This window comes from Trichoplax adhaerens, genomic scaffold, assembly GCF_000150275.1.
Source record: "Trichoplax adhaerens TRIADscaffold_1 genomic scaffold, whole genome shotgun sequence".
Taxonomy (NCBI): domain Eukaryota; kingdom Metazoa; phylum Placozoa; class Uniplacotomia; order Trichoplacea; family Trichoplacidae; genus Trichoplax; species Trichoplax adhaerens.
Genome location: NW_002060943.1, coordinates 1044399 through 1070142, shown reverse-complemented (window position 1 = coordinate 1070142; position 25744 = coordinate 1044399). Strand labels below are relative to the sequence as shown.

Genomic DNA, 25744 nt, shown 5'->3' with positions numbered 1-25744 from the left:
AATAAGAATCGATAGAAAAATAACAGTTAATCATTCTATTGACAGTAATGCCATCAATGATCTTTCTACTTTTCTAACCTTATAAAATTCTCGTAAGAAATCTGGATTGCCGTCATTAGCTAAATCTCCAACTTTGACATGAGCTAAAGCATGCATGATAACAACGATAAAATCGCCGACTGATTCCAATCTCTCATTCCTTATAAATAAGATGTTGCGCTTCCTATCGTAATGGTAAGAATTACGGAAGGCGTTACGATCATATTTGTGCGAAGGTAAGTTGGACGCAACCAACATAGTAACTTCAGGGAATTTAGCGCATTGTCTCAACATTTTAACTACGAACAAGCCAAATCGATAAATAACAAAGTGGCTTGGACTTAAGTGATTGATATCAACCGGGATTAAATCTCCTTTACAAATCCATTGAGCATCTTTAGAATCGATATAACTACCACTTGAGCCTGCACCCAATATTTTGTTATCTGGTCCGAAAGTACCACCATTGCTTAGCATATTCTCAATTTGGCAGATCTGTTGGAAGACTGGGGATGCCGTCAGTAAAGCCATCCAGTCCCTTTCAGTATAGTTGTAAACATCGTTAGGTCTAATTAATCCAGCAGCTGCTGCTGTTGGTACATGACTATCGGCAGTAACGATGCCATCCGGCTGGACAACTTCAGCTAAGTCAACAGTTTGTGGTTCATGAATTGGAGCATTGGGAGTTTCAAGTTTGCTAGCAGTGGTTTCTAGTTTCTGAATATTGTCTTGTTGTATTGCTCGAATTTGTGCTCGTTCCTCTTCTTCAGTTGCTTCCTCATCATCTTCGGTGATTTTTTCCAATTGATTAACGGCTGCTTGATACTTTTTCTTACGACGCTCTTCCAATTTTCTTTTCAAGGCACCTCGGCTCTTTTCTCTTTCGCGTTGCTGTGCAATTTCCAATTCTGCAAGATCTCTCTGATGCTGTTCGATGAGTTTCTGTTTTTCATCTTCATTCAAGTCCTCCTTTTCTATCTTCGATTTCATTAGTTCATCTTTCTTTTTACGTTGCTCTTCATGAACCTTCTCTCTCTCCGCTATCTGCTCTTCTAGATATTGTTCATCTTTGCTTTGTTCAAGTTGCAATTCATCTTGTAGTGCTTCCAATTGTTGAGCCAATTCAGCTCGCTGTTTCTCTTGTGCTTTCCTTTTTTCAGCCTTAATCTTCTCTAATTTTGCTTCCATTTCTTTCATAATTTTTTCTCGATCCTGTTGCGCAGTACGAGTAGCTTCATTGGTCCTATCAGTATACTCGGCAATTAATTCTCGCTGGCCAGCTAATTCTTGCATCGAACTCGATAATTCAGCTAGTTGCTTCGTTTTCAAGGCCAATCTAGCATTAGCATGTTGAATTTGCAAGTTAAACATTACATCTTTGGCTGCCTCTTGCATTTTAGTCGCAGCATCCTTATCGAACTCAGCTAACTGAGTCTGTTGCTTCCCTTCTAGAGCACGTTGACGTGATTTCAACTCTAGTGGACTTATTCCATCTGAGTGAGCCAATAATTCTGCTAATTGATGTTCATGTTGTTCAACTAATTTGTCACGATTATCTTGACATTTAGTCGCAACGTTATTCTGAGCTTCTGCTAAAGCAGTCGCTAGTTCTTTCTTGAGTTGTTCTTCATGTTGTAATGTTTCTTTAGCATGACGCTGTTGCATAACATGATAGATTAAGTTTTCAGCACGCTTACTTTCATTCTCGTTATCGCTATTTTTAAGTTCTTTAATTGTCTCAGCCAATGCTGCATCCTCCTTTTTCGCTTCTCGTTCGGCATTTAATCGGTCAGCTTCAGCTTGCTGTTGTAGTAGTTTCTTTTGCATTTCAATTTCCTGTTTCCTTGCAAGTTGTTGTTGTTTACGTCGACGGCGTTCTTCCAATTTGCTATTCAATTGATCACGATGTTTAGCAATTTCTATCTCTTGATTTTGTTGCATACTTTCCAATTCTTTCTCATGGTCATCAAGCATTTTTTGGAATTCTTCTGCGCTTAATTTCTCCTTAGCTTCGGCTGCTTTCTTCTGGAATTCGACATCTTCTTCTTCTAATTTAGCTGCCATTCCTTCTACAATTTCTTCTAATGCCTTATTTTGTTCCTCTTGCGCTTGACGTTCAATTTCAGCCATTTCTTCTCGGTGTTCCAATCGCAATTTAATTTGATCTTCTAAATGCTTTTCTTTCAATTCTGCCTCAATTTCTATAACTTTCTTATCAGGTTTAACAGCAGTAATTTTCTTGACAGCTGTTGCAGTTTCAACATTATTAAGCTCAATCATTGCTCGAGTTGATAGCTCAGTCTGCTTCTTAACTGCTTCGGCGGTCAATTCACATTCTTTCTGTTTCTTGATCGATTCATTCTTGGCCTCAATCAATTCCATGTGTCCATTTGCTTCGTCAACTTGTTGCTGTTTCTTTGTTGCTAATTCTGACATAATATCTTCGACAATCAAAGCTTTGTCATCATCTACAACATCATTGAAGCTTGGATCTTGTAGTACTTGCTGAGCTACTTTTTCGTAATTTTCAGTTTGACCTTCGTATTCAACTTCAGCTACAACTTGCATTAATGCCGCTTCTTCATAAAGACGATCAGCGTCTTCTTGCAAGTTGGAAATTTGTTTTATTTTTTCTACTTCTTCATTATTACCCTCTAATAATTTTTCATCATCTATGTCAATAGTTCCCTTTTGTCGATTTTTCCTTCTATCTTTGCGATTTTGCATGCGATCTCGCATATTCTTGTTACGATTATTGGCAGCTATTGTATAATCGGTAGCATTCTTTAATGCTCCATCAATATCACCACTGCGTGAACCATTTAATGCTCTCATACGTGCTTCCATTTCTTCATCTAATTTTCTCCTATTCTCTGCACTATTTGCTTCCATGTCTGCAGCTAATTCTTCAGCATATGCTCGTCTTAATTCGGCAAGTAATTCTTCTTGTTGTTTAGCTAACGAGAGTAAATCATGATCAGCTTCTGACTCACTTGGTATTTCGGTTTCAATGCCATCGACGCCTGCTATTATAGCTTCGTTGCGATGACGCTGTTGTAGTTCCTTCTTACGGCGTATTCTTATATCGCTAAGTTCTTTACGTATTTTCTTGAGTCGTTCTTGCTTTTCTTTTTCATGTGCATTATTGATCTTTTCAATCTTTTTAGCATGTTCCTCAATGATCTGTTGACGCTCTTCATCTGTTGAAGCACTCTTAAGTGCATCACGCAATTCTTCCTTAATTTTAGCGATAGCTTCCTCTTTCTTCTTGTTACATTCGCTAAGAACTTGATTAATAACGAATATTTCATTAGCACGTAAATTTTCTTCAAGCTCAGCGCTTTCTTGAAGATGTTTCTCGTGTAGTTTTTGCTTCGTTTCTTTCTTATTTAAATTACTAGGTGCAGCTTGACTGACTGCTGAGATACTACTTAAGCCTACAACTCCATTGCCTTTAACTACTGTAGCACCAATTGCAGCACCGCTGTGAGAAACTGCCGCGACATTTGTCTGTTGATTATAAGCAGGAACAGTTGATATAGTGCCTACTTGCTGTTGGCCTGTTGGTTGTCCTATTATCGGTAATAGGGTAGTATTTAATGTGACGTTCTGGCCAGCTGGAGAGAATCCTGTTATTGGTGATGCAGCATGCATATTTTGTATAGTTAGTGTTCCACCTTGTGACTGCGGTATTTGTTGCATACCATCAGAGACAATATTATTAGTTGTTACATACTGCTTAATTCCATTCTCTTCAATTAATTTAATGAGATGTTCAAGTAACGGTATTATTTCTCTGTTAGACGATGGTGAGCTAACGTTGTCGCCATATGCACCCGAGATGCTTGCGTCATAATCACCAGCTAAAATGCATGCTCCTGACAGTAAAGTTTTCGCTTCGGCGGCGCATAAATCAGCCTTTGCACGAGTATATTCCAATGCAGCTATATTTTCATCCAATTGGTGTGATCTCATTAATAGCTGCTCTTGTAGTTCAATCTGTAATCTATACTGTACTTGTTTAAAGCGTTGAGTGACAGTCGCTTCGGCGTCCGGATTCATAGCACCTTTTAATTCTGCCATTCTTTCTTTATATTTGCTCTCTTCTTCTTGCATTTTCTTAAAGAATCGGTTCACGGTATCAGCAAATTTGTCATGTGAATTGTGATGATATTCTTCTCTATCACGTTCAATACTATCTTCTTGCGTTAAGATAGCAACAACTTCTGGTGGCAGATAAGTCCAATCCTGAGCCGCATCTCCGCGTCTTTGTACCTCTCGTTTTGCAGCATCAGTTAATGATTCTACTGCTGTTTGTATATCTTCTAGCGTATCCTCGACTTTACTAATTCCGATATTCGCTTTTGAATCAATTAATTGCGAGCATAACAGAAATTCTGTAGCTGTAATATCATTTTCCTTTTGACGTTGGCGTCTCCAGAAACTGCGTCTAGCAACACCATAGTTGTACCGACAAGCAAGGGCAATAATTGTCCGGTGGTTGTGTGTTCATAATGTCCAGGGCTACCTCCATTCTGAGCTAAGGCAGTTGATCTTTCTAATCGTCTTGTTAAATCATGACCAGCGCGTAGTAAATGGCCATTATTCTTTTCAGTGATACGATGAAGTTCTTTTACGGCTGTCTCTAGCATACTCCTTTCGTGGTGTCCATTTGGTATATCACTATCTGTATCGGAGGGTTTGACTAAAAGGACTTCTTTAAGGCTTTGCAAACAATCTAACAACTTTCGTTCGCATGCTAACTCACTTGAATCTAGTAATGATTGATAGCCACCGCCACTTGGCAATACACTTCCTGTCTGCTGTGATAATTTAGCACCGGTTACTTTGACCGTTAGACCTGATAATGGTTCGATGTATTTGTCGCCTGGTACTAATGGAATATCTTCACTTGCTCCGGGTATAGTTCCTCCTAATGGTTTCACTTCTCCAGTTATATCATCAATTCGAAGACCTAATATTGCTACCGGTTTCTTCGATGAATTATCAATCATCATAGAACCAATCTCGATTGGAATAGGTAATCTTGTAACTGGATCAATTTGCGATCCAGCAACTGGATAGACTGTTTCTGTTGTCGGATGAATAGTAATACCAACAATTGGTACTGGCAGTCCAGTATTTGGATCAGGCATAGAGCCGATACACCATATCACTTCTACGTTCGAGTGTATGCAATTTAGTATCGACTGGTTCATTAGTTGATGGATCAATTGGATATGGGACATATGGAATTAATTGTTCCGTCAGTGCCGACGCATCACCCGAGGAATTATCTGCTGTATAGATTAGACGAGATGATATCGGATCGTAAGCAACATTTCCTTCAATTGGTAGAGCACGACCAGTTTGTGGATGTATGAAGAAGTTCTTTGGTACTGGTACAATTCCACCATCAAATAATTGCATTTGTGTTCCCTCGTTTGCCATAATTAAGCCAGTAGTCGGATCCTGCATGATTAAATCTGGTGCACGTACAGTTCCATCTACACCAAATAAGTAATCACGCGGAAGTGTTTCGTTAGTTTCTGGTGAAACAAGAAGTGCTCCAGTTCCTTGATCTATTAATGACCATACACCTCGGCGTTCACATTCTTTCTCATGAACATTTTTCAATCGTGCATAGATTTCCTCAACGCGACTTCCTACTTTGTGTTGCAGCTGTTCATCGTATTGATTATCATCTGATCCACTAGTTCTGTTATCGATTAGATCATTGAGTAAACGATTAATTTCTCTGAAAGATGCTTCAAATGAGATTTCATGCTGCTCGCGTTCTCTTAAATCGTCTTCAAATAATTCATTCTGTCGTTCCAAAACACCTTTAAATCGTATACCTAGCTCTCGACGACGTTCTAGTTCATCCTCAAGTTCATTCTTTTTCGCGTCATACTTGCGCATATCATCTTCAGTTGCTAAAGCAGATTTACCTTTTAGATTCAATTTAGCTACCCATAAACCTTTCAATGATTCAGCTTGAGCTCGAACTTTTTGGTATAACGATTTAGCTTCATCTTTTTGTTTTCCAATTGCAGCTGTCAATTCACGTGATTGACGAGATAAATACTCGTACAATGTATTAGTGCTGAATCCTTCCAGATCAACTTGTTTATCGTAATCCCAGAATTCGTCTCCTTTAACTTCTGCAACAATATCGTCTTCCTCCATAACTACTGGAGCTGGTGGTATTTCTTCTTCAGGGATAGCACCTTCCAATTCTGAAGCTTCTAGATTACGGTGATACTTTTTAACAGGATGAACAGTTGATCCTTTAGATGAGTAATCATCAAAGTTATACTTCAGAGTAATAGCTCGATATCGTGGATGGTCAAACATTTGTTTTGCCCAACCGTGCTTTCTGAAGACCAGTAATAAAACAGCCAACAAAAACATTAATCCAAGTGTAACACCTAACATTGTGAAAATCATAATCCAATCAGGACGTAGTAAAAGTCCCGATGATATTGAGAATCCGTTCTGCACTAATATTCTCTCTGTATTAGGGAAGAATGGTCCAACATCGCTACATTCAGCACCTTGGTCCATAACACTAACATACATTTTACGCTCAGCGTTGTTGCTTGCTTTGAAAACATATCTTCCTGGAGTATTAAATTGATAAGCAAAGAGTGATGAATTGGTTGTTGTCAGTAATTTTTTGTCTCTTAAATCGCGGAATCCACCATAATCGAATGCAGCGTTACTATTCAATAAATTGGTGCGATCATATTCTGGATACGACTCATTGGAGACAATAAATAATAGTGATTCGCCAAGTTGTAAACAAACTATAGGATTTCTAATCGTTCTAGAGCTACCTGCAATCACATTAGCGCTGACAGCTAACAATCTCCTAGCAGTAGAAGATTGAGCGACAGATGCATTGAGTAAGTTTGAAATTGCGGCAGTATTTGGCTGATAGACTCCAGTAAATCCACTTAATTGCATCTGAACAGTATAAACTGGTTTTACTTCTGTTCCATCCTTGGCTTGACAATTATTATTCCATTCATTGCTGTTGATAACGTTAGGTAAAGAGTTGGTATTAACTGTCTCTTGAGATCCGGATGTACCACTACCTACTTGTAAAGTTGGAGGATTGGTACAAGCGTATTGAAGACTAGCTTTACTCGATGTTCGGCATGTTGTATCACATAGTTGCTCCAGATCTTCTACCTGACATTGACAAGTTCCCATCGATTGGACAACGCCTTTATATTCGGTAACACCACATTTTTGTGTGCAGAATGCAATCCATTCATCCATATTGCGACAAACACCATCTTCGGACCGATACTGTACTGCTGGCTCACAGAAATCATATACGTTTCGAACACAGGAGCCTTGTAATTCGGTGTAGCCTTCTTGACATATACAACTCCTATCGCTAGCTTGAAATTCCTTATTTGCTCCGCTACAAGTACACGTTGGCATACCCGTAGTTGGTTGCCTAGCAACTGTGCCACATGGGAAGCAGGCAGTTTGTCCAGGATTGCTCTGGAAGTGATCAACTGCACATGGGATACAATCTGCTTCATTTTTCATTGCAGTCTGGTTATTATAAGAACCTGCTTTGCATACTAGAGGTGTTGAACTTCTTATTGGGCAATAATGACCTCTTGGACATATATATGAATTAGTGGTAGTAACTGTGCGTGTTACTAAAGCGCCAGGGTTACCTGAAGTTGCGCCTTTTAAACAAACGACACCTGCTGGACAATCTTCACATGTTAGACGATTTGGATTACCATAACTTCCAGCTGGACAAATAGAGCAAGTTCTATTAAATGCATCTCTTGGTGTTAAACCTGAATCCTTATAACCTAATGGACATAATATTGGTACGATAGATCCAACATTTACAGTTTTATTGTCATATTCTATTGTTCCATTACCACACCAATAGCCAGGTGGACATGGAATGGGATCTGGTGAACCAGTAGGACAATAAAATCCGGGTGGACATGGGATTTGACCTTCAGCCAACGGGCAATAGAAACCTGCTGGACAAACAATTGGGCCAGAGCTACCACGAGGACAAAGAGTACCATTCAAACATCGTATGCCTGATACTGTTCCATTTACATATGGGCAATAGTAGCCAGAATCACATAGTTGACAATCAGCTTTACTTTTACCATAGCCAGTGTCTTGGTAACTGCCAGGTGGACATGGTTCAGGTTTATTGGAACCTTCGATGCAAAAATGACCGAGAGGACATGGATAAATTGTACTGTTGGTCATGGCCAGATCCGTACAAAGATATCCAGGATCACAAGATCTGCAAGTCGTCATGCTTTTAGCTCCAGCATCAGGTGAAAATGTCCTAATTGGGCACGGCTGTTTTGTTATATTATATGGGCAATAATAACCAGGTGTGCATAAGAATAAGTTTCCTTTATCGTCACACTCATAACCAGCTGGACATGTTGTACAATCTTCCGCACTGACTGCTCCTTCTTTATCGATTACTAAACCGTCGTTACACTTGATTGGAAGTGTAGTTCCTGCTGGACAATAACTACCAACTGGGCATTTCTGTCCAATGGTAACTGGATAGCTACTATCGGGTGTAGGTGTTGGCGAGCCAGTCTTACACCAATAACCTGGATTACAGAAGCCAATTATCTTTCCAAATTGACAGAAAGATCCATTAATACATGGTATACATTGAGAGGGGTTTGTTAATCCTCGAACATCTGACGTTGTATAAGTTCCATTTGGACAGAATGTCGGCTGACCTGAGCCTACCGGACAATATGAATGGGCTGCACAAGAGATAGGCGATGATGAATTTGAGGGACAATAATTTCCGATAGGGCATGGATCGCAACTTGTTTTACCTTGCAGAGGCTGATATGTACCTGGTGCGCACCCAGCTGGCGTAATAGTACCATTACCGCAGTAGAATCCGCGTGGACAAATATAAGCACTAGGTGTTGGTACTTGAATGACAGCTTCTGCAGGGCAGTAGTAGCCTTCTGAGCAAGTTCCAGTTGCAGCTATGGCACCTGCACTGGCACAGTAACGACCAGCAGGACAAGGCCAACAATCGGCCGTACTTGATGCACCTACTACAGGGCGAATGGATCCTGGTGGGCAATCAATTGGCGCGATACTTCCTTGTAAGCAATATTTACCAATTGGGCATAATCGGTTAGTTCCTGATGTCATCGTTGGGGTTGGTGAAACTGCGCCGCCTCCACATAAATAGCCAGCTGCACAATCTCCTGTATAATTAACTTGTCCGGCTAGATTGCAATATTTACCTATTGGACAACTCAAACATTCTGATTCACTTGTTAGATTTACACCACTAGAATAAGTTCCTGGAGGGCAGAATACACCGGTGGCATTGCTTGTTCCATTTGGACAATAAGAACCTGCTGGACAAGCCTCTGGGATGAACATTCCTTTTTTAGAGCAAGTTTGACTTGCAGGACATGCCCAGCAAGTTGCCTGACCGGCTATTGGTGCGTAAGTTCCGGCGTTGCAAGGAAGTTCTACTTTAGATCCTTTCGGACAGTAATTGCCAACTGGGCAAACGTAACCAGTTGTATTATCTCTTGGATTTGGTATTGTAGCACGGCTAATACAAACATAACCTTCATCACAATCTTCAGCTCCACCATTAGCAGTTATTGCACTCTTGCAATACTTTCCAGCTGGGCATGATTCACAATCAGTTATGGATTTACTACCATTGTGAGGTGTATAAGTACCGTCAGGACAATCAGAACCTATAGTTGATCCAGCAACACAATACTTTCCTAGTGGACATTCAGTTCCAGCTGGTGATGGGGATTGCATTCCTGTTGGACAGATATATCCTGGATTGCATTTGCCCGTCGGTACTGATAATCCACTGCTACCACAGTAATATCCAGCTAAGCAAGTAGAACAATTATTAATTGAAGTTATACCAGTACGGTTATTGAAGGTGCCAATTGGGCAAGGATATTCCGTTGCAAATTTTGTTCCCATTGGACAGTAATATCCGGTGATACATGAGGCGTTAGCTAAGTTATCAATTGGAGCTAAACTAGTATCGCAAGTATAACCGGCTGGACATGTTACACAAGCAGATTGACCTTTCTGTGGTTGATATTGACCTCTAGGACAATTTTGTGGTGTTGCAGTACCAATAGAGCAATAGTATCCCTCCGGACATTGATACTGAGATGGATTTGGTATAGATTGGCCGCTTGGGCAGTAATAACCTTGATCACACTTACCAGCAGTAACTGTTCTAGCTGTACCGTTACAATAATCGCCAGGAGTACAAGGAAAGCAATCATTTATTGATACTCCTCGAGCTGAATTCCTATAAGTACCTTCAGGACATTCATTTGGTGTTGCGCTACCCTCAAGACAGTAATATCCTGCTGGACATTGGATTTGAGTAGGGCTAGTTGCACCTTGAGGACAATAATAGCCTGCAGTACAATTTCCAGTGGGTTCAAATATACCTTGACTATTACAATATTTGCCAGCAGTGCATGCCTGTGGTGTTGTGCCACCTTCTAAGCAGAAATAGCCCATCGGACAGACATAGCCTCCTTCACTGGTAGTATTTGGTTTTGGTGTTGCACTACCACCTGTACAAGTCCAGCCACGACTACAGTCGCCAGTTGGAGCTGATAGACCACTCCATCCACAGTATTTACCGCTAGGACAAGGTTGACAATCAGTTAATGATAGTGCTCCAGATACATTATTAAGTTTGCCGGGTGGACACGCATTTTCATATGCAGATTTAGTTCCAGCCGGACAGGCATAACCTGGTGGACATCTTGAATTGGTGTAAGTTCTAGAGGCTACTTCACAGTAGTATCCAGCCGGACAAGTATAACAGCTACCTAACCCGGAGACATTTGCAAATGTACCTGCGCCACATGCAATGGGGAAATCACTTCCGCTTGGACAGTAATAGCCCAAAGGGCAAGCATCTCCAACTCCTACTTGCGATCCATTGCAGGAACCTGTAGAATTGACTGGATTTGGACGATCGGCTCCACTTACGCAATAATAGCCAGTACTACATGGACCAGTTACTGCTGTAGCGTTCAATTCACTACAGTACATGCCTTTGCTGCATTGCTTGCATTCATTGATACTTGTAAGGCCTTTTACTTCACTATACGTTCCGCGTGGGCATGACTTAAATTCTGAACTAGTTCCTTCTGGACAATAAAAGCCTTCAGGACAGGCTCCGACTATGGCACCATTTAGACAGTAGTATCCACTTGGACAGTTTGTACAAACACTAGCTTGGCTTACGTTCGTGTATGTTCCTGGTTTACACATTATAGGTTGAGAGCTATTAGCTGGACAATAATTAGCTGCTGGGCATTTATAAGCGGCTGGTTGACTATTACTGTTAGGTGTATTTGGTGGACAATAATATCCCGGATCGCAATAACCTGTTGGTTCAGTTGCTCCTAAAGTAGCGCAGTACATACCAGCAGTACAAACAGTGCATTCGCCCGAATGTTTTAATCCTTCGACATTAGAGAAATAACCCACTGGGCATGGGATTGGATTGACTGTAGCCAATGGACAATAGTATCCTTTTGGACAAATATTAGCAGTACTACTATTGGAACCTGCATCGCAGTAATATCCTGGTGAGCACTGGCCGTTTGGTCCAGTTAGCCCAGGTACAGAGCAGTAAGAACCATTGGTACATAAGCTACATTCTGAGTCGCTTGTTAATCCAGTAAGAGCGTTAAATGTTCCTAATGGGCAATTAATTGGCTCAGCAGATCCAGTTGGACAATATTTTCCTACAGGACAGACATTAGCATCACTTCCTTGGATAGGCGTAGCTGATTTTGCGTTTTGCTTACAGAAATATCCAGCATCACATAGTCCATTGGGTAAAGTACGTGCTAGTTCAGCACAATAATAGCCAGGTGTACAAGGATTGCAACTACTACTATTTATCACTCCAGATTTGTCACTGAATGTTCCAATAGGACATGGATATTCATTTTCGCGTGTCGTTCCTTCTGGGCAGTAATAACCTGCCGGACAGAGCAAAGCATCAGTAAGCACTGTAATTTCACTAGAACTATTACAGAAGTATCCTTTAGGGCAGCTTTTGCAGGTTGCAGATCCTGTTGTATCTTGATATTCTCCTGCTTTACATCGAATTGGACCATAAGCACCTTCTGGACAGTAGTTACCTTTCGGACAAACATAATCGAAAGGTGTTGCAGTACTCTGATTTCCAGGACAGTAGAATCCAGCGCTACAATTTTTGTCAGGAGCCGATAAACCTGATTGAGTACAAGCTCTACCCGGTAAACATCTTAGACATGCAGACTGATTATAATTTTCAACGGTTGGATTGTAACTACTAGCAGGACATTTAATAGGCCATGAACTTCCTTTAGGACAATAATGACCGGTTGGACAACGATTACCCGTGATACCATCGGTTGGAGCTGCAGTAGTTGAAGCATTTATACAATAGAAACCTGCTTGACATTGTGCATATGGGCTGTCAAGTCCATTTGTTGGACAATACATTCCTGAGAGACAAGCAATTGGAGCAGATGACCCAGCTGGGCAGTAATATCCAGCTTGACATTGGCCTCCACGAGTTGTTGTCATATTTGTGATCGCACTAAGTTCACAATACCATCCTGCTGCACATATTCCTGACCATGTACTAAGACCAGTTGATCCACAATATTTTCCTGGTGGGCATTGCAAACAATCAGTTATTACTGATTTTCCATTTTGATCGTTATATGTGCCAAGAGGACAAGGATTTTCATATTGATTGATTGTACCGTTGCCACACCAATGACCTGTTGGGCAGGGTTTGTCTACATAGTGGACTGTAGCATTATCAGGACAATAATAACCACTGGGACATGTAAAGCATGATGATTGGCCTACTTTATTGTTATATGTTCCAGCAGGGCAAGGCGTCGGATTAACTGAACCTTGTTGGCAATAATGTCCAATAGGACAAATACCTCCAATTCCAGTTCCTAAGCTCTGTTGAGGGCAAGTAAAGCTTACATTGACCGATAGATTTGGGGTGACAGTTGCAATCATGATCGAACTGTTGTAGCTAGGATCGGGCCGATTAACTCCAGACTGGCAATAATATCCTGCGCTACATAAGCCAGTTGTTGTTGTTTGTGCGGGATTTAAACAGTAACTACCACCCGGACAAGCTATACACCCCGTATGATCAGTTAAGTTGAATTGATTACTATAAGTACCAGATGGACAAGAGCGGATATTATATCCAGTTCCTGCAGGGCAGTAATATCCTTCCGGACAATTTACTTTAGACAATGTGATATTATCTGGTGATGTAACTGGTAAGCAATATGAACCGGCAGGACACATGAGGCACTCTGAAGCACCAGGGAAATCGGTGTAATAGCCTGCTTTGCATGATTGTGGTACGGAGCTACCATTTGGACAGTACATACCTGTTGGACATTTATAGCCTGCTGGTTGTGGAACGTTACTTCCAGCTGGGCAATAATACCCACCAAAGCATTCTAATGTTGCACTAGTTTGGCCACTAGCTGGACAGTAATATCCTGCTGTACAGTTTTTACAAGCGGAAGCTGATGCAAGATTGGTTACATCTGACCAAGTTCCTGTCGGACATGGCACAGGTGTTTGAGTATTGGCTGGACAATAAGAGCCAGCCGGACAGTTTTTGAATGTTGCTGATGTAGCACCACTATCGCAATAATATCCTTGTTGACATGGCTTCGCTGTACCACTTACTGATCCTTTAGTATCACAATAGTAACCTCCAGTACAGTTTAAGCAATCGTTTACACTAGTCGCTTGATTTGAAGGGTTAAATGTTCCCGCTGGACAAGCAGTAGGTTGCGTGCTACCTTGTTCGCAATAATGTCCTGGCGGACATACATCGCCTTCGCTACCACCAGTAGGCTTCGAAGTGTTTGATGCACCGGAGCAATAATAGCCTGCATCGCACAATCCTGTCGGCTCGCTAAGATGTTCTGAGCTACAATAATAACCACTAGGACATGAAGCACAACCTGATTGACTTGATCTTCCCGTTATATTATTATAAGTTCCAGCTGGGCATGGAAATTGATTTGCTGTTTGTGTTTTAGATGGACAGTAATATCCTGATGGACAAGCGGAATTATTAAAACTAACAACAGCTGAACCAGAACTGTCACAGAAATATCCTGCAGGACAATCTTTGCATGATGATTTTCCTAATTCGTCTTGGTAAGTACCTGGTGGACATTTTGATGGTTGATAACTGCCAGTAGGACAATAATGGCCTTGCCAGCAAATATTACTAATTGGCTGCATTTCTGTTTCTCCGCCGGTACAGAAGTATCCTGCACCACATAGTCCAGTATAATTGGCATTAGCTGATCCTGCACAATATTTCGTAGCTGGACATTGATAGCAAGCTGATATGTTGGTGTTGCCGACCTCTGACGAGAAAGTTCCTGGTGGACAAGATTTGGGGCTGGTACTGCCAGCTTCACAGTAATGTCCAACTGGACACTGGCCTCCAGTTGCATCGGTTGGATTGGATAAGGTTGCTCCAAGACTACAGAAGTAGCCGGGATCGCATTGACCAGTAGTAGCATTGAGTCTCTCAGTTGCGCAATAATAACCACCTGGGCATTTTTGAGGTCCAGTAGATCCTTCGATGCAAATTTCACCTGCAACACATTTATTACCTCCTTCACCGGATGGTGTTGGTGTCTTTGATCCACTAGCACAGTAGTAACCACCGTAGCAATAAGCAGATGGCTGAGTTAGTCCACTACCGGAGCAGTACATACCAGGTGTGCAGTTCTTACAAGCTGATTCGTGTGTTATACCATCTACATCGTTATAAGTACCAGCTGGGCAAGGTGTCGCATATTTGTTTGTCGATCCAGCTAAACAATAATATCCTTTAGGACAAGCTTGACTTAGAGTAGCTATACCAGCAGTTTCGCAAGTATATCCTGGCGGACAAGCAGTACAATTTGATGCACCTGCTGTAGGTCCATAAGTACCAACGGGGCATTGCATCGGCATATCACTTCCTTGTGGACAGTAATGACCGGCTGGACAAGGAGCTCCATCACCAGTTTGTTTTCCTTGGAAGTAAGGACATGTATCATTGCCTATGATTGTTGTTATGTTGTCACCACTTGGATTTGGCCTATCTGAGCCGGATGAACAGTAATAACCGGCATAACAATCGCCTGTAGGTGCTGTTGCATGCTCCTGATTGCAATATTTGCCTGCATCGCACGGCTTACATTGAGAGATATCATGCAATCCCGAAATAGAACTATAAGTACCACGTGGACATGATTTCCAGTCGTTTCCTGTACCAGCGGGACAATAGTAGCCTTCAGGGCAAGAGCGAGGTTGATGACTTTCTATGCAGTAATATCCAGCTTCACAGGTATTACAACTAGATGATTTGGTAGTATTTTGCCATGTTGAGTTGGCACAATATGTTGGATTAGCGCTGCCTTCAAGACAGAAAGCACCAATTGGGCAAGTGTAGGCGGAAGGTTGTGAAGTATTAGATCCAGCAGGGCAGTAATAGCCAGCATTGCATTTACCGGTTGGCTGTGTAAGTCCAGTCGAGCCACAATAGTAACCAGGTGTACATACTGTACAATCATTACTTGTTTTCAGTATAGTAGTATTGGAGAAAGTTCCGGATGGACATTTTACCGGTTCCAATGTCCCTTCAGGGCAATAATGTCCAACAGGACATGCTTGCATATCAAATCTATCTGACTTCCACGGGCAATAGTAGCCGGCCTGACATTTACCGCTAGGACTTGTGAGATTTAATTCACCACAATAATTGCCTATTGTACAATTGAGGCAATCGCTTTCCGCAGTGATTCCAGTGGTTGGGCTATAGGTACCAAGTGGACATTGTTTTGGTTGCATTGCGCCTTCAGGACAGTAAAATCCTGCAGGACAGACATCAGCATCTGAGCCTTGTGTTGGTGTTGCAGTTTTGGCTCCAGATTTACAAAAGTAACCACCACTACACTTCAGGGTATAATTAGTAGCACCGGGTACAGGACAGTAATATCCAGCTGGGCAAGGTTGACATTGACTGACTTCAATTAAGTTTTCTTTATCACTATAAGTACCAACTGGACAAGGATATTGTACAGCGAATTTGGTACCATTAGGGCAATAATGACCAGCAGGGCATGAACTATTTCCATATACAAATTTACCGATAACGTGAGAGTTATCGCAGAAATACCCTTCCCAGCAGACTTTACAACTTCCTTGGCCTATTTCATCTTGATAATAGCCAGAAGGACAATTAACTGGTTCAGTACTTCCAGAGATACAATAACTACCTGCCGGGCAAATGTAACTTGAAGGTGATGGTGATGTTTGACTTGGAGGGCAATAATAGCCAGGATTACATGAGCCGCTTGGTTTTGTTAAGCCAGGTGTTGCACAATAATGTCCATGTGAACAAAGATGGCAGTCGGTTATAGCTGTATTGCCGGTTGTATTGCCAAATCGACCTATTGGACAATCTAACCCAGCAACACTACCAAGTGGGCAATATTTACCCATTGGACAGATATTGCCACCTTGGACAACACTACTTGGCGCTGGTGTGTTAGCCTGTAATGTACAATAATAACCTGCTGAACAGTTGCCTTCAGGAGCTACTAATCCAACACTACTACAATACATGCCAGCTGTACAAGGTATTTCTGCTGTGCTTCCTTTTGGACAGTAATAACCCGATCTACATTGACCACCTTCTGATGCTACAGTTGGTCTAGCAACCGTTGCACCACTACTACAATACCATCCGCCATCGCATTGATCTTTTGGATAGGTTTGTCCTGGAAGATCACAATAGTAGCCAGGAGTGCAAGCAAGACAAGCTGCTACTGATATTGTTCCAGTAATATTATTATAAGTGCCAATAGGACATGGATTTTCATTCACTGTCGTAGTTTTAAGACCACACCAATAACCAGCAGGGCATGTTACAGGTTCATTACTACCTTGGAGGCAATAAAATCCTGCTGGACAGTCAACACAAGTTGTCTTTCCAGTCGTGTTTTGATAAGTACCAGAAGGACAATCTTGTCTGAATCCATTAGTACATTTAGAACCAGTCGGACATATTGCGCCCCAATCAGTTCTATTGGGTGTTGTACTGCCTGATCCAGCATTGCAATAATAGCCATCACTACATGCTCCAGTAACTTTGGTAGGATCACTTCCATCACAGTAGGATCCTGCAGGGCATACAAAACAATCGGTTTCTGCTGTCAAGTGATCAGCTCCACTATAACGTCCTGGTGGGCATGGTACGGGAGCTGCGCTACCTTCTGGACAGTAATTTCCTTTAGGACAGGGTCCACCTGTCCCTTCGCTGATATCTTTTGGTTGTGCTGTTCTCGAACCTGGTAGACAATAAAAGCCGGCAGTACATTTACCAGTTGGTGCAGCTAATCCTTTCGTTGCACAATAGTATCCAGCTGGACATGATTGACATTGGGTAATAGAGGATAATCCTGTGACATTGCTAAACGTTCCGAAGTTGCATTCATCTGGTGTACTACCAGTTTTTGCAGCGCAAGCGAATCCTTTTGGACATATTTCAGGTTGAGCTGTTCCATAAGGACATTTATAACCTATCGGGCAGTCATCGCAAATTGCTTGTCCTGTACTATTCGCATAAGTTCCAGCCTCGCATACTTTAAAGGTTGTGGATCCAGCAATGCAGTAATGTCCAATAGGACAGATATCTCCAGTTACTTTGTCAGTAGGTGTAGCAGAGGTAGCATTGGCTATACAGTAATAACCTTCATTGCAAAGGCCAGTTGCATTTACTTGTCCTTCTGGGGCGCAGTAATAACCTGGTGGGCACGATCTACAATCGGATTTAGAGCCTTTACCGCGTATTTCAAGGTAAGTACCGAGTGGACAAGGCACAGCATATAATGCACCCGACTCACAATAATGACCTGCAGGACATAAATCACCATATTCAACTTGTCCACTAACATAGGCGGGATCTGGTGAACGAGCTCCGGCATTGCAAACATAACCTGCATCACAGTATCCACTTGGCTCAGTCAAACCACCTGTATGACAATACTGACCTCTGAAGCAGGTAATACATTCTGACTGACTGGTTAGATGAGTAGTGTTTGAAAATGTACCAGCTGGACAATCTTTGGGTTCAAAAGTTCCTGTTGGGCAATATGCACCTGCTGGACAAGTGATAGGTTCTGTCATTCCGACCACCGGACAAAAGTATCCAGCTTTACAACTCCAACAAATAGATGCATTATGCAGTGGCATGTAGGTACCTGCTGGACACTGATATTGTCCAGCAGATCCAGCTGGTGCGTAATGTCCAGGATCTGTTATGTGTTGTTTTGAAACAACAGCGCTTCCATTACAGTAGAATCCACCATCGCATGGTCCAGTTGGCTCTGGTCGACTTGTTTGTGAGCAATAATATCCAGGTGTGCATGCAGTACAACCAGATTGATCGACAGCTCCAGAGACATTGCTGAAGGTACCAGGTGGACAAGGCAATGGACTTCCAGTACCTGTGATACAGTAGCCACCAGTTGGACATATTTCTCCTGTTACTCCATCAGTGGGTGTTGATGTAGTAGCTCCACGGTAACAAACATAACCAGCATCACATTTGCCTGTAGGTGTCATTAATCCACGGGTATCGCAGAACCAACCTGGGTCGCAGCGTGTACAATTTTCAGAATAAACAAGAAGGGTGGTATTACCATAACTTCCCAGAGGACATGGATCTGGCTTATCTGACCCTGGTTTGCAATAATAACCTTTTGGACATTCTACTGGGTTATTAGTACCAGGTTCACAATAATATCCACCTGGACAGCCTGGACAATCATCTGCAGTTTTTCCACCGTATGTAAGTGAATGTGTCCTTGGAGGGCATGGTTCTTGCTTGGGACCATAAGAACCAATAAGGATACCGAGATGAGTATTCGATATATTTGTAGGGCAAAAATATCCAGGATCGCAAAGACCAGTTGTTGTTGAGGAGGCTGCTAAGCAATAATATCCTGCCGGACAAGGTAAACAACTAGCAAGACTACTTCCTCCTTTGTCGGGATTATAAGTTCCTACCGGACATGGGATTTCTTCTAATGTTGCTTCTGGACAATAATAACCTATGCTACAATTGGTTGCTTGTGAAACAGAGCTTAATCCAATACCGCATAGTTTACCAGCTGGACACTTTTTATTCGTTAACATATTAGATTCGGTTGTTTGAGTATCATCACAATAATGGCCTCGCTTACATGCTAAGCAGATGGAAGTTCCATTTTCTGAATAATACGATATTCCGCAAGAGATTGGATCGATAGTAGCATTTGGGCATCGATAACCACTTGGACATGGTATACAATCGGAGGATCCTTTTGCTGCTGTACCAATTAAGTAACCTGTTGCATTAACACCATAAGGCATATAGTATCCTTCCCAACACTCTTCTGGCTTAATAGCAGCTCTTTCACAATAGTGACCTTGAGTACAATCGTTACAATCAGCGACTGATTTTGCTCCGTAGTCACCGTTGTAGGTACCATTTGGACAGGCATACTGCTCGACATATTTGGTACCGTTAGGGCAATAGAATCCAGGTGAACATAACCCAGTTGGACTTGCTTGTCCACCAATACAGTAACTGCCTTCTGGACATTGTAAGCATTCATTTGCAGTGGATAAGTTATAATACGGATTGTAAGTTCCTTCATTGCATGGGAATGAATCAGGCAACGGAGTTCCTAATGGACAGTAATAGCCAGCTCGACATGGTTTTGGACCTGTTGCACTTCCTATTGTACCCGTTGTTCCCCATCCACAGAAATACCTTTCAGGACAGATATCGCATTCTGAAGCTGCCGTTAAATTGGTCTTTCCGGAGTAAGTACCAGGCATGCAAGGATATTGATTTTGTGCAATTGTACCATTTGGACAATAATGGCCTTCAATGCAAGTTAAATAATAGGTTGTTTGACCTGAATTAATACAAGCATATCCTGGCGGGCAAGGCAAGCAATTGATAAGATGTCCTGTGCCATTATCTGGATTAAATGTTCCTGGTGGGCATGCAACTGGTGCTGTTGATGGTTTGCTATTCACTCCACCGGGACAATAATGACCAGTTGGACAAGTAATACATACTGATGGATCGCTTAATCCAGTTGTATTGCTATACGTTCCTACTGGACAAGCATATTGAGTTCCGACAAAACTACCACCTGGACAGTAGTAGCCTGCTGGACATATCGTACCTCCAGTAGCACCTTCAGGACAGAAATATCCTTCAGGACATGCATGGCATGCTGCAGTTTCAGTGGTTTGTTGTGTTTCATTTCCAAACTTGCCACCTGGGCACGGAAATCGGTGGGCAAATGTTGTACCAGGAGGACAGAAGTAACCAATTGGACAGACTGTACTGTAACTACTATCACCAGGGCCTTCGCAATAATAACCTTCAGGACAAGTAACGCATTCTTTTATCGATTCCGTCTGATTGTATGGTTGATATGTACCAGCTGGACAAGGATAAAATCGAAGACCGTCACAGTAGCCACCTGTAGGGCATTCCGTTCCTTCTGGTCTTGGAGAACTGGATTTTTCTGGGCATATAAAGCCTCGATCGCACTGTAAACAAGCAGTTGATTGTCCGGTAGAATACGTACCGGGTGGACAACCTACAGGTATTGCGGGATTGTTACATTGCCAGCCAGCATAGCAAGCTGTGCAATTGACTGAATTTCCAAGACTAAAGAATCCAGGTGGACATGTTTCGATTCCGCTATAAATAGATGGACATTTACTACCTGCTGGACATAGGCTACATTCTGTTTGACCGCCGAGTGAATATTGTCCTTCAGGACATTTGAAAATTGTGTTATTTGTAACGGAAACAGCTGTGTCTGGACATGCATAACCAGATGGACATAACGTACATTCAGTTGCATTGCCGTGTGAGTAATGACCAGGTGTACATGGAAGTACTTGATCTTGATCAGTATATGGGCAGTAATATCCTGGTGGACATGGTATACAGCTTGTTGCTCCAGCTAATGCATAAAATCCACTTGGACATGCAAAGTTATTAGTACCATTAATGGATAAGCACATGGTACCAGCAGGACATTGCGTACAAGCTGATGCTCCATCTTCACTGTACTCTCCTGCTTGACAATCGACAATTCCTGAGCCATCTGGGTTAGGACAAGCTTTACCTGCAGGGCATACAGTACAATTTGCTTGGTTACCTAATGAATAAGTACCTGGAGGACACGCAAGTTCAGTGTTGTCGGTAGTTCTAGGACAGTATGAACCGGCACTACAAGCCGTGCAAGAAGCACCAGTCGCTTGAGCAAGTGCGTAAGTTCCTGGTGTACATATTATAGCTTTGCTAAAGTTTCCTTTATCAACACAAACTCTACCAGGTGGACAAACATGGCATATTGTGCTTCCTCCTTCGCTATATGTACCGTCTGGACAATCTTGAGGTATTGTGCTTCTATCAGGACATGCTTTCGCCGCAGGACAGACAATACAGCTTGTTTGATTGACTTGATTTTGGTAATAACCCGGTGGGCATGGAATAGGTTTCTGACTTGGATTAGGACACATAAAACCCAATGAACACGGTAGACAACTAGTAGCATCATCCGATACTACTGAGCCCGATTGACACAATGATGGTGTTGCAGTTGGACTACCACCTAGCAAATACTCATTAGCATTAAGGGAAGTACATGACGTTTTACCTGCTGTCGAATAAGTTTTAGCTGGGCATGGGATAGGTGCATCTGTTTTAGTTGGACAATAAGAACCTGCAGGACAAGTTTGACAACTACTTGCACTTTCTAAACTGTATTCACCAGAATTACAATATCCTGATATACCGGTGTTACTACAAGTAGCACCAGCTGGACATTTTGTACAGTTAGTGGAACCAGACGTCGAATAAGTTCCTGCAGCACAACCTTGCGGTGAAATTTTAGGATCAAAACAGAATTGACCAGCCGGACAAATCGTACAGCTAACAGCACCGCCATTTGAATATGTTCCTGATGGACATGGTTGTTGAATTCCTCCCGGCGTTGGACATTCGTAGCCAGGTGCACAATTTAGGCAACCAGTGTGATTATTAAATGCGATCTGACCATTTGGACATGTTGTACATGATGTTGCACCTCCAAGGGAGTATGTTCCTGATGCGCAATTTTGGGGTAAAGCTGGATTAGAGCACTCTTTACCGGCTGGACATGCAGTGCAAGAACCAGCGGCTGATGTACTATAGGTTCCAGTTGGACATGTAAAACAAGTCATATTGCCATTGGTACTGTATTGTCCAGCTGTGCAAGCCATTGCTACAGTTTTATCGGTACAGTGATAACCAGCAGGGCAAGGTATGCAAGCTGATTGACCGGTCGATGGTTGATAATTGCCATCTTGACAAGCAGTTGGTTGTGACATTTCGTTGTTAGGACATTCATGACCTTTTGTGCAAGCGCTACATGATGCACTGCCATTGGCAGCGTATGTACCAGCTAAGCATTGACTTGGAGTGGATGTTGTTTGGATAGAGCATGATTTTCCACTTGGACACGGTGTACAGTAAGCTGTGTTACCTTCACTGTAGTAGCCCGTTCCGCAAGCAACAGGAGCATCGGCAGGATCGGTACATTTATAGCCGGGTGGACATGTCGTGCAACTAATTTGACCGGTTTTATTATTATATGTACCTGCAGTACACAACTCAGGGTTTCGGTCAACATTAGGGCATTTATATCCAGTAGGACATAGCTGAAAAAATGATGCAAGATGGTATTAATGATCAAGAAGTGATATGGTCAACGTAAGTCGTGTAAATATTGATATATTAAAATGTGTAGTATATATTTATTAATGTATGTTTCACCGTAAAAGAATAAGAGATATGCTTACAAGTTAGCTTTTACTTACCAAGCATGAGCTTGAACTGTCTTGTTTTGTCTTGTTATTATATGTTCCTGATGAGCACAATTGTGGAGCAGCAGTTCCTCCAGTACAACTGCATGAAAGGAAAGAAAATCACATGGTGGTATTAATTTTTTAACTGTTCTATAACATTATAAAACTTAGTAGATTATGTTTTATTTATTTGAGTTGTTAATAGAACTTTCAAGTTGTCTCCTTTGACCATAAATATTTGTCAATTAATATTCTAACCAAACTAGAATCTTCATTACTACTTACTAGTAACCGGGGTTGCATTCATAACATGATCCTGCCGGTGTCATGAAGTGACCAATGCCACATGTAGTAGCATTTCCTGGCCCATTACAATCAACATCGCAAACACAAGCGGCTATAAAAATAAAATTAGTAGCGTTCATATTACAACTTAGAAAGGTAAAAAATACATCTCTTCAGCCAGTACAAGTAAAAAAATGTAAGATTATTCAAGATTATAATGAATGGAAATGGATAACTTGCATTTGTACGGTAGCAAATAATTTCAAATTACAATAGGCGTTTAAGTTTGATAAATTATTTCTTAGCGGATAATATCTATTCGTTACGTAAAATTTTCTATAACGAATTGACAAGTAGGTAGATAATCTGATTATTACACTAAATAGCAGAGGCTTGAAAAAAGATTGCACTGTCGAAAGTACGAGTATTCTAAGAATTGTAAGAGGAAATAACTCCGTTAATGCTGGAAAGTTCTATAAAACGCATGACTAGATGGACCAACTAGTTAGATAAGTAAGTTAAATAGATCACTGATTAAAAGAACAAGTTTAACGTATTGTATGAGGAAACGTATCATCAAGCACTGATAATGCAGCATTCCTATTCACTGCAGTAAAATTGAACGCAAAATAGCATCGCTATTAAAAAATAGGTCATCGTAATATCGTAACAGCAATAATCCATTTCTTCTACACTCTAGTTATACGCTTACCTTTTGTCAAATTGGGTAGAAAAATAAGTAAAAGGAAAAAACCAAGTAAGGATTTCTTCGTTTCCATTATTAACATCGTATAATGGTTAATTATGCGTGCTTATAGCACTTGTCAGGTTTAAAAATACTGAAAACTGCCTGATACCACGACAGTGTGTTCAGTGGTCGATACTGAATATCCAAGATGGATAATAACCGAATAAAAAAGAGTGATTTTTCTTGATTAATTTGACTGAGTAAGCTTTCAATTCTATTCTTGAATAATAAAGATAGCCACTTGTCGTAGGACAAGTTTTTTTCTAAGTCGATTTTGAACTTTTAGTTTTTCTTCTATCCTAGAATAGTTTAGTTGGAGAGTTATTAGATTTATTATCAGAAAATATCTAATCGCTTACAAGACCATGGTCTATTAATCAGTTTGAAATATCGATTATACGCTCAAGTGGAGTAATAGAATGATTTCTTAAATTATAATTATATCCTGTTAGTCTTACCTTGTAAAAATTGGACGATATCTTTTTTACTTACAGTCTAATAGCTTATTTTTTTATGTTGGATAGAAAAAGCACGCAGTCATCCGGCCGCCTATATGCAAATGACTTGTTCGCCATGGTAACCGTGACGTTAATTGCCATGATTGGATGTAGGTAAAAGTCCGCAGGGTAATAGAGGACTTGTAACAATGCAGAGAAAAAATTGAACATTGAGTGAAAGCTGTAAACAGGTTGCATATTCAATACGGAATTAATGTTAATAGAGGCTAGTGATGTCATCATCCTTACATTAGTTTGATCAAGGTAATTGTTATAGTTGGAATTTATGAATATTACACACTACTTGTTCTGCATTGACACCATCTTGAATATAATTCATAATGGTGTTTTCTATTAGGACAAATAATAATATCAGTGAATTACAAGATAGAGTGAATAATCTTGTAGTTATTTTTTTTTTCTGGTATAAATTAATATGTCTTCAGCGAGTTTGAGAGTAATGAAATGATTACAGATAGACGGTTATGATTTCTGTTCATTTTTTTACTGGCTAATACAGGAATATAAAAACTGATATATACGAGTAATAAGAAGATAAAATTGCAAGCGTTGCATTCTGTGCGGGCGAGTTTTGGTAAGTCTGCCCGTTATGTTGCGCCATACTAGCCGTAAATTATTAACTAATAGCCGCAGTACGCCGATCAGTGTTGTGGTGATAGGGTTAAAGGAAGATATTTGATGCTAACCAGTAGAGAGTACAGTAGAATCGCCAGTATCGATAGGTCCGATCCATACTGAACAAATAAACAATCAGTACAGTAATCACGAATAAAGGAAGGGTAAATAATTGCAATGTAGTACTATGATTAAGTAGACTCTATACAAAAGTCAATTTAAAGCTTAATTAATCACTCATTAGTGTAGATATATTAGCCTATTCAGAGTACATGACCTAGCAAAAGGCAAAAGTTGTCAATAACGATTCTTAAACGCTATCTTTAAACTCCATACAACAGTCAATTTAAAGCTTACTGAATCATGCTTCAGTGTACAGTACATGGAGGGTAATAGCCTATTCAAAGTAGACGACATTGCAATAGGTAAAAGTTGTCGATAACGGCACTTTAACGTGATATTCAGCGTTCAACATAGTTTCTATCCTTACTCTACATTGATACTT

The 25744-nt window shown here is 41.1% G+C and overlaps 1 protein-coding gene across 1 annotated transcript; it reads right to left on the bottom strand.

Annotated features, from left to right (window-relative positions):
• Positions 1-30: 30 nt before the first annotated feature.
• Positions 31-24137, bottom strand: TRIADDRAFT_51343 (uncharacterized protein; the record flags this gene model as incomplete). The annotated part of the gene is made up of 6 exons (XM_002107601.1): positions 31-4442; positions 4511-5218; positions 5325-22926; positions 23086-23173; positions 23359-23470; positions 24071-24137. 6 exons carry the CDS (start codon positions 24135-24137, stop codon positions 31-33), a joined length of 22989 nt encoding a protein of 7662 aa, XP_002107637.1.
• Between the last annotated feature and the right edge of the window lie 1607 nt (positions 24138-25744).